The sequence below is a fragment of the Hemitrygon akajei genome, chromosome 12 (genome assembly GCF_048418815.1).
Source record: "Hemitrygon akajei chromosome 12, sHemAka1.3, whole genome shotgun sequence".
Taxonomy (NCBI): domain Eukaryota; kingdom Metazoa; phylum Chordata; class Chondrichthyes; order Myliobatiformes; family Dasyatidae; genus Hemitrygon; species Hemitrygon akajei.
This window is the reverse complement of record NC_133135.1, coordinates 56,924,627-56,942,426: the sequence shown is the minus strand read 5'-3', so window position 1 is coordinate 56,942,426 and position 17,800 is coordinate 56,924,627. Positions and strand designations below refer to the sequence as shown.

General features: G+C 41.5%; 1 protein-coding gene across 4 annotated transcripts in view; it reads right to left on the bottom strand.

Moving 5' to 3' along the window:
- Positions 1-17,800, bottom strand: part of dnai4 (dynein axonemal intermediate chain 4) — a 110,396-nt gene that overhangs the window by 12,128 nt on the left and 80,468 nt on the right. For 2 of the 4 annotated variants that reach the window (XM_073063155.1, XM_073063156.1), the window contains 2 exons: positions 17,459-17,609; positions 4,542-4,914 (listed from right to left, as the gene is read on the bottom strand). The exons of 1 other annotated variant lie outside the window; for it this stretch is intronic. In XM_073063155.1, coding sequence (XP_072919256.1) covers positions 4,807-4,914; positions 17,459-17,609 — 259 coding nt within the window. In that variant the 3' untranslated portion in view covers positions 4,542-4,806. Of the gene's footprint in view, positions 1-4,541; positions 4,915-17,458; positions 17,610-17,800 lie in introns of those variants that run through there. One more of the 4 variants, XM_073063157.1, reaches the window with a different exon arrangement.

Genomic DNA, 17,800 nt, shown 5'->3' with positions numbered 1-17,800 from the left:
GACTATAAGATATAGGAGCAGAATTAGGTTATTTGGCCCATTGAGTCTTCACCCCATTTCATCATGGCTGATCCATTTCCCTTTCAGCCCTAATCTCCTGCCTTCTCTACATAGCTCTTCATGTCCTGACGAATCCAGAATCTATCAGCCTCTGCGTAAAATATACCCAATGGCTTGACTCCACAGCCGCCTGTGGCAATGAATTCCATAGATTCACCACTCTCTGCCTCTATTGAGGCTGTGCCCTCTAGTCCTAGACTCCCCTATCATAGGAAACATCCAATCCACATCTACTCTGTCAAGGCCTTTCATCATTCATTAGGTATCAATGAGATCCCCTCTCATTCTTCTGAATTCTAGTGAATACAGAGCCATCAAATGCTCCTCATATGATAAGCCTTTCAATCCCACAATTATTTTTGTGAACCTTCTTTGAAACCTCTCCAATGCCAGCACATCCTTTTTCAGATAAGAGTCCCACAACTGCTCACAATACTCCATGTAAGGCCTCACCAGTGCCTTATAAATCCTCAACATTACTTCCTTGCTTTTATATTTTAGGCTATTTAGGCTGAACATCTTTAAATTTTACCTTGTTTATAACCATTTCAACAAGTTACTGGAGGGGCTTTGATTATAAGCTACCACACGTCTACTTAAGAAATTGAGGAGGAAGAGGAGATTAATTATTTGCTTCTTGATTCCAATAAGATTTTATGAAGAATTTATTTAGGCACGGTGCATTTTTGAAAATGAGGTTCTTTATTGTTTTTAACTGTAGACAAAGATGATGGTCTTGGGCACTCAGAATTGTCAGCAAATTGTAACACTAAGGGATAAAATTCCTGGCTTTAGGGAAGGTCATCTAATATCTAAATCTCCTTGTATATTCAATGTAAGGTATTCTAAAGAACAGTCCTTGACTACTAATGATGCAGATAGCATTGTGTTGTGTATGAATAGACACTATTTGCATAGATGCAGAAAACTTAAAACAAATTATAATGGATTCTTTTATTCTGCTTTCTAGCTTTATTTGATCATTATAGTTTAATTCTTAGTCTTTTATCTTTCCTGACCTTCAGTGAAGAATCAATACTAAACAATTTAGTTTTAGGGTAAAGCCAAAGCATTTCCTAATCACTTAATACAAGGAACCGGAGTCCATGTTGATATAATCATAACTTTTCATCTCTCTTGGTGGCGAAGACCATTCAAATTGTAAATGGGTACAACAGAACTTGAATCTGCATTAGTTACCACTGTGTGGCACTAGATAATCATGTACAAGTGCTCAGTGTCAAGGATCACCCCTACAGAGTAAGAAAGCCACAATACTCTACCATAAAAATATATTGTTATTCATTTTTTTTCCAATGAAAGGTACACAGTGAAATCATTTTTGTTAATTAAATTTGTTGCTCCATTAGTCACATGTTGTTAGCAATCTAGCAACTGATAAAGTTGTTCCACTTCCATTAGGGAAGAAGCTACACATGTATCAGTGCCTGGACAACAGTTACTCCCCGCCAAGCAGTCAGGCTGGTCCGTCCGTGAACCCACTCCACCACAACCTCATTAACAGTACTTCATCATTTCCTATAGGTCACCTTATATATAGATGTTCCTGTACCTGGTGTCACATTATACACATACTATCAGTCTATGTTTATAAGCTGTATGTATTTACACTACAGCAAAAGTCTTAAGCACATATTATGTAAAGCGAAGATGCTTTCAATAATAAAATTACAAGGTCAAAAAATGCTATAAAGAGCAATAAACAGTAAAAAAAAAACTGAATAAAATAAATGCTGTGACCATCATTTGCCTTTAAAACTGTATCAATTCCCTTGGGTACACTGTTGTGCAGTTTTATAAGAAAATCGGTTAGTAGGTTGTTCCAGGCATCATGCTACAGTTCTGCATATTTTTGATGTCTCTCCAGGTAATCCCAGACAGCCTCAATGATGTTGAGATCAGGGCTTGTGGAAACCATAGCTTCTGAAACTACATATTTATTGTGCTTGTATTTTGTTCTATATGCTTTTTGAGCTTTTTTCATGCTGCATCAGATTGTGAGTAACAATCACTTTGTTCTCCTTTACACTTTTGTACTGAAGAATGACAATAAACAATCCTGAATCTTGAAATCTAGCCAAATATATACTGCTCCTTTAGGTTGCTTGGCATCTCAAAGTAAAAAGGTTCTGTAATGATTTTGCTGAATATTTTCAACAAGAATATTTTAAATTTTATCATAGTATTGAAGTTTTGAATCAAAAAACTGAACATAAGACTGATTAATGACAGAAATGGACATTTTTAGAAACATAGAAAACCTACAGCACAATACAGGTCCTTCAGCCTACAAAGCTGTGCTGAATATGTCCTGATCTTAGAAATTACCTACGGTTACCCATAGCCCTCTATTACTCCAAGCTCCATGTACCTATCCAGGAGTCTCTTACAAGACCCTATTGTATCCACCTCCACCACCTTCGTCGGCAGCTCATTCCATGCACTCACCACTCTCTGCATAAAAACTTACCCTGACATCTCCTCTGTATCTTCTTCCAAGTACCTTAAAACTGTAACCTCTCGTGCTAGCTGTTTCAGCCCTGGAAAAAAGCCTTTGACTATCTATACGATCAATGTCTATCATCATCTTATACACCTCTATCAGGTCACCTCCCATCCTCCGTCTCTCCAAGGAGAAAAGCCCAAGTTCACTCAACCTATTCTCATAAGGCATGCTCCCCAATCCAGGCAACATCCTTGTAAATGTCCTCCGCACCCTTTCTATGGCTTCCACAGCCTTCCTCTAGTGAGGCAACCAGAACTGAGCACAGTACTCCAAGTGGGGTCTGACCTCTCTGCTCCTAAACTCAATCCCACAATTGATGAAGGCCAATACACCATATGCCTTCTTAACCACACAGTCAACCTGCGCAGCAGCTTTGAGTGTCCTATGGACTTGGACCCCAAGATCCCTCTGATTCTCCACTCTGCCAAGAGTCTTACCACTAATGTTATATTCTGCCATCATATTTGACCTATTAAGATGAACCACTGTACACTTTTCTGAGTTGAACTCTATCTGCCACTTCTCAGCCCAGTTTTGCATTCCATCAAAGTCCCGCTGTAACTTCTGATAGGCCTCCAGACTATCCACAACACCCCCAACCTTTGTGTCATCAGCAAATTTACTAACACATCCCTTCACTTCCTCATCCAGGTCACTTATAAAAATCACGAAGAGTAGGGGTCCCAGAACAGATTCCTGAGGCATACCACTGGTTACCGACCTCCATGCAGAATATGACCAGTCTACAACCACTCATTGGCTTCTGTGGACAAGCCAGTTCTGGATCCACAAAGCAATGTCTCCTTGGATCCCAAGCCTCCTTACTTTCTCAATAAGCCTTTCATAGGATACCTTATCAAATGCCTTGCTGAAATCCATATACACTACATCTACTGCTCTACCTTCATCAATGTGTTTAGTCACATCCTCAAAAAATTTAATCAGGCTTGTAAGGCATGACCTGCCATCAACAAAGCCATGCTGACTATTCCTAATCATATTATGCCTCTCCAAATGTTCATAAATACCACCTCTCAGGATCTTCTCCATCAGCTTATGAACCACTGAAATAAGATTCAGTGATTTATAATTTCCTGGGCTATCTCTTGAATAAGGGAACAACATCTGCAACCCTCCAATCATCCGGAACCTCTCCTGTCCCCATTGATGATGCAAAGATCATCGCCAGAGGATAAGCAATCTGGATAAACTGACTAAATCAATAGTAAATTCTGACTTTAGACTGCTGTCCTTTAAACACAAGCCAATGTGACTATAGTGTTTAAATACATAACTACATCTGTTTGCTCACAACTCTTCAGAAGCTCCTTAACTAAAAAATATTCTGAATATTTTACTATTAACTATCCAAAGCTTTAGTTTCATCTTTTAAAAACATTCATTTTGATTTATAACTTTAAAAAATTAATTGTTCTTTAAGAAAAGATCATTTGTCACCTACAGTCTCTGGATGATAATCTTATAGTGATCATTATAGAATCCAGCTGATTTTCAGTGTTTTGAAGTAACAGAATGAGCAAGTGATCCACCTTGTCAATCAGGGAAGATGAATATTTATCCAATGTTACTTAGGTGTTAGTACTGAATTAACTTCAATCTGCTATGTTTTAAAATGCTGTGGTTCAATAGCGGCAACAAAATCCTATTTACTTCAAGATTAATTGAGAGGATTTCTATAAGTGATGTATATTTGTTTGGGAAAATGACTGGTGTTATGGCAACCTGAAACAATACCCGCAAAGACGTTGTCATAACACCAATCCATATCTTATCTTTTTCTCCCCACATACAATTTGTTTTCAGGTAGAAAAATCATTAAATACCGACTTTAATCTCATCTGATAGCATTAAAATCAAATTTACTCAGAAATTGCGTATATATATCACTTAAGTACCCCTACCTAAATATCAAAAAGGAGTTAAGTACATCATGAATTGTTAACATACTTTAATTTAGCTGGTCAAAATCACACAAGTTCTTTATATCCATGAATCATTTTTAAACCACCTTTTTCAGAATAAAATATTCTGAAAAAATTCTGATTTGAGGGTAAATCAAAATGAAATTGCTTAATATTCTTGGGGAATGCAAGATATTTAGTGTATGATGAAAATACTTCAAGCAATACAATCAAATTTTCACATTACTTAAATGTACAAAATAATGAAATTAACAATTGTATTAAACATAACATTAATTAATCAGAATTGTTGCATATGTTACTAATGTGTTCTTCCATTGCACGAGACTCACTAACCAATTGGCTGGCCAGTGTTGTCATAATGATGTTATTTAGTACGGGTAGCTGTGCAAGAAAGAAAAAAAAATGTCATTAACAACTAGATTAGATTAGATTAAATTAGATTTGTGTCCCTTTTCAGACAGTCTTACAACTTTAAAACTAAATATAGACTTATCCTAACCTCTCAAGCACAAAGAGTTCTCGTGAAGGATCAGTGACATGAAATACTAACATTTCCCAAATTTCTGCAAATTTTGGTTTTATTTTTGATTTCCAGCATTAGGAATCTTTTTGCTTTTGTACAGGCTAATCATTATTCTGAGAAAAATGATGAAATCTTAGCTGATCCAATAAATTGGTATAGGAAAAAAAGACATTCAGAATAAATTACAAATTATTTACTTATTCTTTAACAAGAGTTGAAAATGCTGAGGATATATACTATATGTGACAAAGCCAGTGACCAGCAACCAGCATGGATTCAAAAAGTGAAAATACCTTTAAATAATCTTCATCAGAAAGTGAAAGTGAGAGATTTTAAATCAAGACAATTTTTTTGAACAAACCGGCTGCTTATACATTTTCATTAGTTGAGATTAGAGCCATTTCACCAAATGACTTCTTTGGAATCTCAGTGGCACACTGTGCAAATGTATATAGCTGTGACAAGTATCATTTTACAATATTCAAATGTGACACCAATGAAGGTTTGGAAATGAAATTCAGATTAAAATATCCTTATTTTGCAATCTGAGAGGGCAATGCAATTCACAGCTCTTTATCCTTGAAATCTATGGGAATATATATTTTTGTCCCAAGATATGACACAAACATACTGCATGAGAACAAGTATTCCTGTCATATAATTGGGCTAACAGACTAGGCACCTCGGTTAAAGAAATCTAAGAAAAACATAATTGACCTGATTCCCCAAAGACATAGAAGGGGCCACAAGCTTGTTCTGAAGGCAATTGGTCTCTGTAGGAATGTGAAGTGAGGTGATAGCTGTAGAAATACACTTGGTCAATAAAATTAATATTATTAATAACAAACCTGCTGAATACAAATAATCTTTGAATGGGTGTGATACAAATTGATTGATTCAATTAGTGGGATGTTTGTCAATCATAGGGACGGGTTACGCTTGAATCCGAGGGGGACCAATATTCTTGTGGGCAGGTTTACTAGAGCTGTTGGGAGTGGTTTAAACTAATATGACAGGAGGACAGGAACTGGTATGATATAGCTGAGGATGAGCCAGCAGGTTTACAAGTAGATGGTGGGTGTAACATGAATGTAAAAAAGGGCAAGCCAATGATTGGGTAGAAATGCAGACAGAGCAGAGTTAAGCTGTACCACAGAGGCAAAATTCAAAAGGGCAAAGAATGCAGGACTGAAGATGCTAATTTACAGGTTGATCTGTGGTAAAGAAGGGAATAGAATATAAAAGCAAGGAGATAATGCTGAACTTTTATAAGACACTAGTCAGGCTGCACTTAGAGTTTTGTCAACAGTTTTGGGCCCCATATCTCAGAAAGGGAGTGCTCTCATTGGAGAGAGTCCAGAGGAGGTTTACCAGGACGATTCCAAGAATGAAAGGGTTAACATATGAGGGGCATTTGGCAGTTTTGGGCCTGTATTCACTACAATTTAGAAGAATGTGGGAGGATCTCATTGAAACCTACCGAACATTGAAAGGACTAGATGGGGTGGATGTGGAGAGCATGTTTCCTATGGTGGGATTTCCAGAACTAGAGGGCACAGCCTCAAAATTGAGGGGTGGTCCTTTACAACAGAAGTAAGGAGGAATTGTTTTAGCCAGAGAATAGTAAATCTGTCGGATGCTCTGCCACAGACAGTGGTGGAGGCCAAATCCATGAGACTACTTAAGGTGGAAGTTGATCATTTCCTGATCAGTTAGGGGATCAAATGATATAGCAAGAAGGTAGGCGTATGGGGTTGAGTGGGATCTGGGATCAACCATGATGGAATGGCGGAGCAGACACGATGAGCTGAATGGCCTAATTCTGCTCCTATGTCTTATGGTCTTAAGATGGACGACTGAAGTCATTATCAATACTTTTCAGAGATTGTCTGATTGGTATTAGTGGTCACAGAACTGGGACTTGTGATATGCACCACCTGCTTCCATGGCTTCACATGACCCTGATTGGGGAGCTAAGCTAAGGGTGGTGGGGTGGAGATCTATCTCTACCAATGGAGGTGTAAGGCATTCCTTTTCCCTTCACTGGGCAAGGCGTAGCATCTGCTTAGTCTCCCTGATAATAAATATATATTAAAAATTATCATACCCTCCTTCTTCAGATAACTCAGAGAGGATCCAGTAATCAGGTTGAATGAACCCCGACATGAAAGCTCTTGACTAAAACTTCAGCTGTCTATTTCCCTCCAGAGATGCTGCCTGACCCGAGTTCCTCCAGAATTTTGTTTGTTGCTTAGGACAGAGGAGCATTTGCAGACATTTTCCCCAAACCCAAAATTCAATTAAAATTAACATACATAAAGGTTCTTCTATCCCAGTTCAATATAGAGGGAAATGGATCAGCCAAGGTGGAATGGCAGAGCAGACATGATGAGCCGAATTGCCCAATTCTGCTCTATTGTCTTATGGTCTTCAATCCAGCCACATGTGAGGTGTTGTACTTTGGGAGATCAACAGTAATGGGACAGGGCACGGTTAATGGCAGGACCCTTGGGCCCCAAGTCCTTAGCTCCCTGAAAGTGACCACACAAGTTAATAGGTTGTTTAAGAAGGGGAACAGCATGCTTGCGTTTATTAGTCGAGGCACTGAGTGCAAGAGTCAGGAAGTTATATTGTAGCTTTATAGCAGAATTAGGCCATTCAGCCCATCAAGTCTGCTCCACCATTCCATCATGGCTGATCCTGGATCCCACTCAACTCCCTGCACCTGCCTTCTCACCATAACGTTTGATGCCCTGACCAATCAGGAAATTTATCAATTTTTGTTTTAAATATATCACTGTCTTGGTTTCCACAGCTGTCACTGGTAAAGCATTCCACAGATTCACCAATCTCTGGCTAAAAAAATTCCTCCTTAACTCTGTTCTAAAGGTCACCCCTCAATTTTGAGGCTGTGCCCTCTAGTTCTGGACATCCCCACCATAGGAAACATCTTCTCCACATACACCTTACCTAGTCCTTTCAACATTCGGTATCAGGAGTATTGCATTCAATTCTGGACACCCCATTATAGGAAGTATGTCAAGGCTTCAGAGAGGGTGTAGAAGAGGTTTACCAGGTTGCTGCCTGGATTAGAAAGAATGAACTATAAGGAAAGTTTGGACAGACTTGTATCATCTTTCTGGAGTAGCAGAGGTTGAGGAGAAACCTGATAGAGGTTTATAAAATTATGAGAGGCATTGACCCAGTATTTTCTTTTTCAGTTTTAAATTGTCCTAGAGGACATACATTTAAGATGTATGGAGGCAAGTGTTTGTTTAAACAGAGTGGCACTCGAAAGCCTTGCCATGGGGGTGGGGAGGTGTAATGGAGGCAAATACAATAAAGTTATTTAAAAGGTTCTTACACCCTATCCTCATTATATGCGTCTTCAGCCAATGCGGATTCATAGTTATGCGAGGAACCTATTTCTACCAACTTCTCATTATATGCATCCTAAACTCTTAGTTATGCGAGGAGCACTGCTTTCCCACCAATACAAGTCATGTGCGCATGCCTCACAGTCTCACTCCCACCAGTCTCGCATTGGTTTTGGCAACGTGTGGATGTGCGATCTTGCGCTCTTAAACTTTTGTTGTTTTTACCTATGGTGCAGTGATTTTGTGCTTCAAATATTTAACTATGCCTCCTAAGCGTCCAATGTCAAGTCCTGGGCCATCAGCCAAATGGCAGAGAACCGCTTTAACACTTGAAAAAAAGTTGGAAATTATAAAACAGGGCCACGTCAGGTGAAGGTAACACAGCTCTGGGACACTACTTCGGCCCAAGTGAGTCCACGATCAGAAACAAAGAAAAATGCTGAGAAGTTAAAAAGTGCAGTGATTGATTCACCACAAGTGTCCTCAAAGATTGTTACCAAAGTGCGTAACCCGATTATGACAAAAATTGAGAAAATGTTGAGTTTGTACATTGAGCATGAAACAAAGAAAAAAGCAACACTTAGTTCCGATCATCTTCCTGTGAAAGCTTTGGAAATTTATGGTCGCCTTTGTTCAGAGGCTAGTGAGGAAGTGTCAAGTGATATTGTTAGCTTTAATGCAAGTAGGAGATGGTTTTCTAAGTTTGTTAATCATCACAGGCTTCACAACTTAGCTGTGTGTGGTGAGCAAGCTAGTGCTGACCACGAAGCTGCTGAACGCTACCCTGTGCAGTTGCAGGCTATGATAGCTGTGTTAGGCATCACACCAAAGCAGGTGTTTAATGCAGACAAGACTGGGCCTTTTTGGAAGCGTATGCTGAAACGTACTTAGATAAGTAAGGATGAAAAAACTGCGTCAGGTTTCAAGGCAGCAAAGGATAGATTGACTTTGCTTATGTATTCCAATGCCGAAGGAGACTATAAGATGAAGCCTCTCTTAGTTTGCCATTCACTAAACCCCCGAGCTCTTAAGGGTTTGAGTACTGTACACCCTAGTATGTTAACTTTCTATGATTTATTACGTTGAATATTACCTTAAATTGATGAAATATAATACGAATATTGCCTTGTGGTATGGAAATGTGAATAAATTACAGATAAAACATACTTAGGAAGCCCTCCAGAACACATCCCTGTTTTCTCCACTTAAATAATTATTCACATTATGCGTCGACTGTGAGGAACGTATCCCCCGCATATAATGAGGATAGGGTGTAGTTAGACATATGAAAATGCAGAGGGACTTTGATACAGGATACTTTAGTTAGGCATTTAACTACCAGTTTAATCAGTTCAGTACAGCATTTGGGCTGAATGGTCTGTTACTGTGCTCTTCTGTGTTCTAATTTACTGTGTTTGTTCAGAAGCAAGTAATGTCAGTCTTCACATATTTACTTTTCTTTCTGTCTCCCATGAACTAAGAATTAATATTCCCATTCCAACATGTCGATCCATAGCTTCCTCTACTGCCAAGATGAGGCCACTGTAACATTGGAGGAGTCAAGAGGGAAATTAGGATTGCCAAAAAGCAGGTTGAGAAGGATATTGCTGATAAGATTGGCCCTAAGAGATTTTTTTAGTAGTAAAAGAAAAGTCAAGAAGGAGGTTAAGTAAAATGCCTATAAAAAGTATTCACCCCCTTGGAGGCTGAGAAATAAATTGCAGAGGCTCTTGTAGAGATCATTTGTTTCATAGACAGTGGTGAAGTTCCAGAAGATTGGAGAGTAGTTAATGGTGTTCCATTGTTTAAGAAGTGTAGCAAGGAAAGGCTAGAGAACTACAGGCCAGTAAACTTAACTTCAGTTGTAGGGAGTTACTGGAGGGAATTCCAAGGGACAAGATCAACCATCACTTGGATAATCGAGGCCTGTTCAGGAATAGTCAGTGTGATTTTGTGCTTTGGAGGTCATGGCTTATGAATCTTTAGGAGTTTTTTGAAGAGGTAACTAAGGGATAAATGAAGGTAGAGCAGTGGAAATTGTCTATATGGACTTTAATAAGGCGATTGACAACATCCTGAAGGCTAGGCTACATTGGAAGATTAGGTTGCACAAGATTCAGTGAAAGCTAGCAAGATGGATTCAGAATTGGCTCAATGATAGGCAGCAGAGGGTGATGGTTGAAGGGCAATTCTCTTACTGGAGATGTGACTAATGGGGTGCCCCAGGGGTCAATGTTGGGATCTTGGTTATTCATTTTGTATGCAAGTGATTTGGATGTGAATGTACATAGCATAATTAGCAAATGTGTTGACAATACTAAATGAAGGATTTTGTTGATAGTGATAGGGGTTATAATGAATTCTGAGGGACAAGATCTATCATCACTCGGATAATCAAGTTCTGATCAGGAATAGTCAATGCGGTTTTGTGCATGGGAGGTCATGGCTGATGAGATCTTGGTCAGTTAAGGAGATGTGCTGAGGAATAGCAAATGGATTTCAACTTGGATGTGTGAGATGATGCACTTTGGGCACACAAAGCAGGATAGGGCCTATACAGTGAATGGCAAGGCACCGAAAATTGCTGTGAAACAAAGGGACCTGGGAGTACAAGTGCATAGTCTGCTGAAAATTGCCGTGCAACTAGACAGGGTGGTGAAGGTGTTTAGCATGCTGGCCTTCAGTCAACGATTCAAGTTTAGGAGCAGAGATATTATGTATGTTCCATTATACAAGTTGTTAGTGAGATAACATCTACAATATTGCTGTATGTACAGTTTTGGTCTACCTGTTATAGTGAAAACACTGTCAAACTGGAGAGGGTGCAGAGAGATCAGAGAGCCTGAGTTCAAGGGAAAGGTTGGCCACACTAGGTCTTTATTCCTTGGAGTGTAGGAGCATGAGAGGTGGCCTCAGAGCAATTTATAAAATCATGAGGGATCTGGATAAGGTGGACAATCAATCACTTCCTCAGGATTGGGAAATCTGAAACTAGAGGGTTCAGATACAAGACTGGGGGTGGGAGAAGAGATTTAAGAGACCTGAAGTAACTTATTTACACAAAGGGAACTGAAATAAGCTTCCTGAATGCCTGAGGAAGTGGTTGAGGGGGGTACATTTGAAACATTTGGATAAGAAAGTGAAAGGGAAGGGCTTGAAGGGTTATAGGCCAAACACAGGCAACTGGAACCACCCGGGAGGATGTGTGATCAGCATGGACCAGTTGGACCAAGGGGCCTGTTTCCAAGCTGTATTACTCTGTCTCTAAGCCATGCTGCCCATTCCTAATCAACTACTATCTTTCTAAATAGGTCTATAGTTCGCACATCTTTTGTTTGACTAAGGAGAACATCACTCATCTCCTGTGGCTCCATAGAAATACATCCACTTTAGTTTTTGAGGGGCCCTATTCTCTTTCAATTTACTGTTTTTTTCCTTTAATATACTTACAAAATCCCTTTGGATTTTCCTTAATCTTCTCTGGAAACACGATCGCTTATTCTTCTTTGCCCTTCTGATTTCCTTCTTCAGTACACTCCTTGCAGCCCTATACTCCTCCAGGGAGTCACAATAATGCCAGCTGCCTGGCCAGCTTCAAAGCGATTGCACAACCACCGACTGCGACTCCAGCCTTGAACTCCAGGCCGGGTCTTCACATACTGCGATTGTGACTCCCGTCTCCCCTTCCCCCACCACCATTCGGCAATCCCCTCTCCCTCAGATCCCATCATCAGCTCCTAGGCCCTCAGAGGCTCCATCTTCCTCTCACCCCAACCCTCCCCTCTCCACCGACACCACCATCCTCCCTCCCCCCTCTAATCCCATCTCTCATCCGTGCTGGGTCATTACCATTCCCTCCAACCTTCAACTCTCTGAGGCAGAGCGCTCTGTCCTCAGTAAGGGCCTCAGCTTTGTCCCCCTTCGCCCACACCTCAGCGAGTTCCGCGAACGCCATGACGCTGAACTCTTCTTCCACCGGCTCCGTCTCCGAGCTTACTTCTTTGGCAAGGACTCTCCTACCCCCACCGATGGCTCCTTCTCCCGTCTTAAACCCTCCTCCTCTTCATGGACACCTTGCTCCGGTCTTCTGCCTGCTCTGGATCTCTTTATTGCTAATTGCCAATGGGACATCAACCATCTCGACTTCACCACACCCTGTTCCAATTCCAACCTAACTCCTTCCGAATGCTAAGCTCTCCGCTCCCTCCGCACCAATCCCAACCTCACTATAAAACCTGCTGATAAGGGGGGAGCTGTTGTTGTCTGGCGTACTGACCTCTACCTGGCCGAGGCACAGCGACAACTCTGTGATATCTCCTCTTATTTACCCCTTGATCATGATCCCACTAAGGAGCACCAAGCCATTGTCTCCTATACCATCACCAACCTTATCAGCTCTGGGGATCTCCCATCCACTGTCACCAACCTCATAGTTCCCACACCCCGCACTTCCCGTTTCTACCTCCTACCCAAGATCCACAAACCTGCCTGTCCAGGTAGACCTATTGTCTCAGCTTGCTCCTGCCCCACCGAATTCATTTCTACATACCTTGACACGGTCTTAACCCCGCCCCCCCCCGTTCAATCTCTTCCCACCTATGTTCGTGACACTTCTCACGCTTTGAATTTTTTCAATGATGTTAAGTTCCCTGGCCCCCACCACCTTATTTTCACCATGGACGTTCAGTCCCTATATACCTCCATCCCCCACCGGGACAGTCTCAAAGCTCTTCGCTTCTTTTTGGATTCCAGACCTAACCAATTCCCCTCTACCACCACTCTCCTCTGTCTAGCGGAATTAGTTCTTACTCTCAATAATTTCTCCTTTGGCTCCTCCCACTTCCTCCAAACCAAGGGTGTAGCCATGGGCACCAGCATGAGTCCCAGTTATGCCTGCCTTTTTGTTGGCTTTGAGGAACAGTCCATGTTCCAAGTCTATGCGTGTATCCGTCCCCCTCTTTTCTTTCGCTACATCGACGACTGCATTGGCATTGCCTCCTGCACGCATGCTGAGCTCGTTGACTTCATTAACTTTGCCTCCAACTTTCACCCTGCCCTCAAATTTACCTGGTCCATTTCCGACTCCTCCCTCCCCTTTCTTGATCTTTCTGTCTCCATCTCTGGAGACGGCTTATCTACTGATATCTACTATAAGCCTACAGACTCTCACACCTACCTGGACTATTCCTCTTCCCACCCTGTCTCTTGCAAAAATGCTACCCCCTTCTCACAATTCCTCCGTCTCTGCCGCATCTGCTCTCAGGATGAGGCTTTTCATTCCAGGACGAAGGAGATGTCTTCCTTTTTTAAACAAAGGGGCTTCCCTTCCACTATCAACTCTGCTCTCAAACGCATCTCTCCCATTTCCCGCACATCTGCCCTCACCCCATCTGCCCGCCACCACACTCGGGATAGGGTTCCCCTTGTCCTTACCTACCACCCCACCAGCCTCCAGGTCCAACGTATAATTCTCCGTAACTTCCACAACCGCCAACAGGATCCCACTACCAAGCACATCTTTCCCTCCCCCCCCCCCCCCCACTTTCTGCTTTCCGCAGGGATCGTTCCCTACGTGACTCCCTTGTCCACTTGTCCCCCCCATCCCTTCCCACCGATCTCCCTCCTGGCACTTATCCTTGTAAGCAGAACAAGTGCTACACCTGCCCTTACACTTCCTCCCTCACCACCATTCAGGGCCCCAGACAGTCCTTCCAGGTGAGGTGACACTTCACCTGTGAGTCGACTGGTGTGGTATACTGCGTCCGGTGCTCCCGGTGTGGCCTTTTATATATTGGTGAGACCCGACGCAGACTGGGAGACCGTTTCGGTGAACACCTAACGCTCGGTCCGCCAGAGAAAGCAGGATCTCCCAGTGGCCACACATTTTAATTCTACATCCCATTCCCATTCTGATATGTCTATCCATGGCCTCCTCTACTGTCAAAATGAATCCAAACTCAGGTTGGAGGAACAACACCTTATATACCGGCTGGGTAGACTCCAACCTGATGGCATGAACATTGACTTCTCTAACTTCTGTTAATGCCCCTCCTCCCCTTCTTACCCCATCCCTGACATATTTAGTTGTTTTTTTTCTCTCTCTCTGCCCATCACTCTGATTGTTCTCCATCTCCCTCTGGTGCTTCCCCCCCCCCCCCCCTTCTTTCTTCCAAGGCCTCCCGTCCCATGATCCTTTCCCTTCTCCAGCTCTGTATCACTTTCGCCAATCACCTTTCCAGCTCTTAGCTTCATCCCACCCCCTCCAGTCTTCTCCTATCATTTCGCATTTCCCCCTCCCCCCACTACTTTAAAATCTCTTACTATCTTTCCTTTCAGTTAGTCCTGACGAAGGGTCTTGGCCCGAAATGTCAACAGTGCTTCTCCTTATAGATGCTGCCTGGCCTGCTGTGTTCCACCAGCATTTTGTGTGTGTTGCCTGTACTTGACCTATGAATCTTTTTTATCTGCCCTGAGCCTCAATATCCCTTGTCACCTAGGGTTCCATACTTCTGCCAAACTTGCCCTTCACTATAACAGAAACATGCAGATCATTAACTCTCTATCTCACTTTTAAAACCCTTTGACTTGCAGACGTTCCTTTGCCTGTGAGCAGCTTACTCCAGAGTACAGAGTAGAGTATCACACACAAAATTCAGCAGGCCAGGCAGTATTCATGGGAAGGAACGAACAGTAGACATTTTCAGCCAATAGCCTTCATCAGGAAAGGAAGGGGGATGAAGCCAGATTAAGAAGGTGGGGTTGGGGAAGGAGTACAAACTGGCACGTAATAGGTGAGACCAGGTAAGGGAAATGAAGTGAGAAGCTAGGGGCTGTTTGGTGGAAAAGGTGAAGGGCTGAAGAAGGAATTTGGCAAGAGAGGTGAATTTAATCAGTAAGCTTCAAGACCTTGGCCTTAATACCTCCTTGTGCAACTGCATCCTTGATTTCCTCACTTGCAAACCCCAATGAGATTGGATTGGCAGCAACATCTCCTTTACAATCTCCATCAGCACAGATGCAACATGAGACTGTGTGCTTAGCCCCTGCTCCACTCACTTTACACTTATGACTGTGTGGCTAAGTAAAGCTCTAATGTCATATTCAAGTTTGCTGACAACACCACTGTCATTGGCCAAATCATATAGGACAGAGAATGGAAATCTAACCGAGCGGTGTCATAACAACAAACCCTTCACTCAATGTCAGCAAGATCAAGGAGCTGGTTGCTGACTTCAGGAGGAGGAAACCAGAGGCCCAAGAACCAGTCCTCATTGGGGATCAGAGGTGAAGGAAGTCAGCAACTTTAACTTCCTTGGTGTTATTATTTTGAAGAACCTGTCATGGACCCAGCACTTACAAAGAAAATATGGCAGCACCTCTACTTCCTTAGGAGTTTGCGAAGATTTGGCATGACATCTCAAACTCTGCAAACTTCTATGGATGTGTGCTGGAGAGTAATCACTGCCTGGTATGGACTAATGCCCTTGAATGGAAAATCCTAAACAAATAGTGGATATGGCCCAGTCTATCATGGGTAAAGCCCTCCCCAGCATTGAGCACATCTACAAAAAGTGTGTCACAGGAAAGCAGCATCCATCACTAAGGACTCCCACCGCCCAGGACTCTCTTCTCACTACTGCCATCAGGTAAAAGGCAAAAGAGCCTCAAGACTCACACCACCAGGCTCAGGAACAGTTATTAACCCTCAACCATCGAGCTCTTGAACAAAGTGAACAACTTCACTTGCCCCATCATTGAAATGTTCCCACAACCCATAGACTCACTTTCAAGGACTCTTCATCTCATGTTTATTATTTATTTTTTATTCTTTTTTGCATTTGTACAGTTTGTTGTCTTTTGCACACTGGTTGAATCCCCACGTTGGTGCAGTCTTTCATTGATTCTATTATACTTATTATTCTATCATGAATTTATTGACTATGCCCACAAGAAAATGAATCTCAGAGTTGTACATGAGGACATATATGTACTTTGATAATGAATTTACTCTGAACTTTTGAGAGTGGACCATGGATGAAAGGGGAGGAGGGAAACCAGGGAGAGAAAAGAGGCAGATGAGGAGAAGGGGTAAGGCAGGACCCAGAACGGAATATGGACAAAGAGAGAAGAGGGGAAGAAATTAATATTCATGTTATCAGGTCGGAGACTACCCAGAGAGATTTTGAGGTGTTGCTAATTCAACCTAACAGTGGCCTTATCATGACAGAAGCAACCTACTCACAACTGCCTTTCACAAGTTCCTATCTAATACCGTCAAAATTTCATTGTTCCAATTAGTACTTTAAATTCTAGATTATATTATAAGACCATAAGATATACGAGTAGTATTAGGCCATTCAGCCCACTGAGTATACTTCGCAATTCCGTCATAGTTGATTTATTATCCCACTTAACCCATTCTTCTTTCTCCCCGTATACTTTCTCACTCTTACTAATCGAGAACCCAACAAACTCTGCTTTAAATATACCCAATGATTCAGCCTTCACAGCCATCTTTGGCACTGAACTCCACAGATTCAGCACCCTCTGATTAAAGGAATTCCTCCTCACTTCTGCTCTAAAGGGCTATCATTGTATTCTGAGGTTTGCCCTCTGGTCGTAGGATTCCTCAATATAGGAAGCATTTCCCATGTCCACTCTAGCTGTTTAATATTTGATAGGTTTCAATGAAATATGTGAAATCAATTAATTCATTGAAAATGAAAGATTGATCCTTTTCCATAACTAATTTAAAACTAATAGAACTATGACCACTAGTTCCAAAGTGCTTGTCACTGACATTTGAGTCACTTGTATCTCATCCAAGATCCTCTAACTTTTGACAATTTTATTTATAAACCTGTGAATATTTATATGGAAATCTATAATCTTACAAGGAAATACAAAATTATAAAATAACATTAATAACTTTTTCTTATAGAAGATACTTAAATGTTCAACATTGTTGAGAGTGAAGAAAATGTTCATATTTTATATAAGTCACAACATCTAAGTTGGAACTTACGGTTTCTTCATTTGGAGACATATTACTGAGCTGGTATACTGTGACCTGTCCATTGCTGTCACCAACGAGAATGCAATCCGTGTTTTTAGCAAAGAGTATGGTAGTCAACCTTACTCCTTCCGTGGCTGGGTAGATAATAATAGGATCCAATCTACCAAAGCATATAACAAAATAAAACATAATATTTGTGTATTTGCTTTAGTATGTTGCGCTTACTTCAAAAATAAGTTTAGAAATGCACAGAATATGAACTTTGAGGTCTATTTTATTTCTTAAATGGCATTTCAGTCCAAATTGAGAAATGTTAGATGAAATCTCTGCCCAACGTTAAAATCTTGAGTT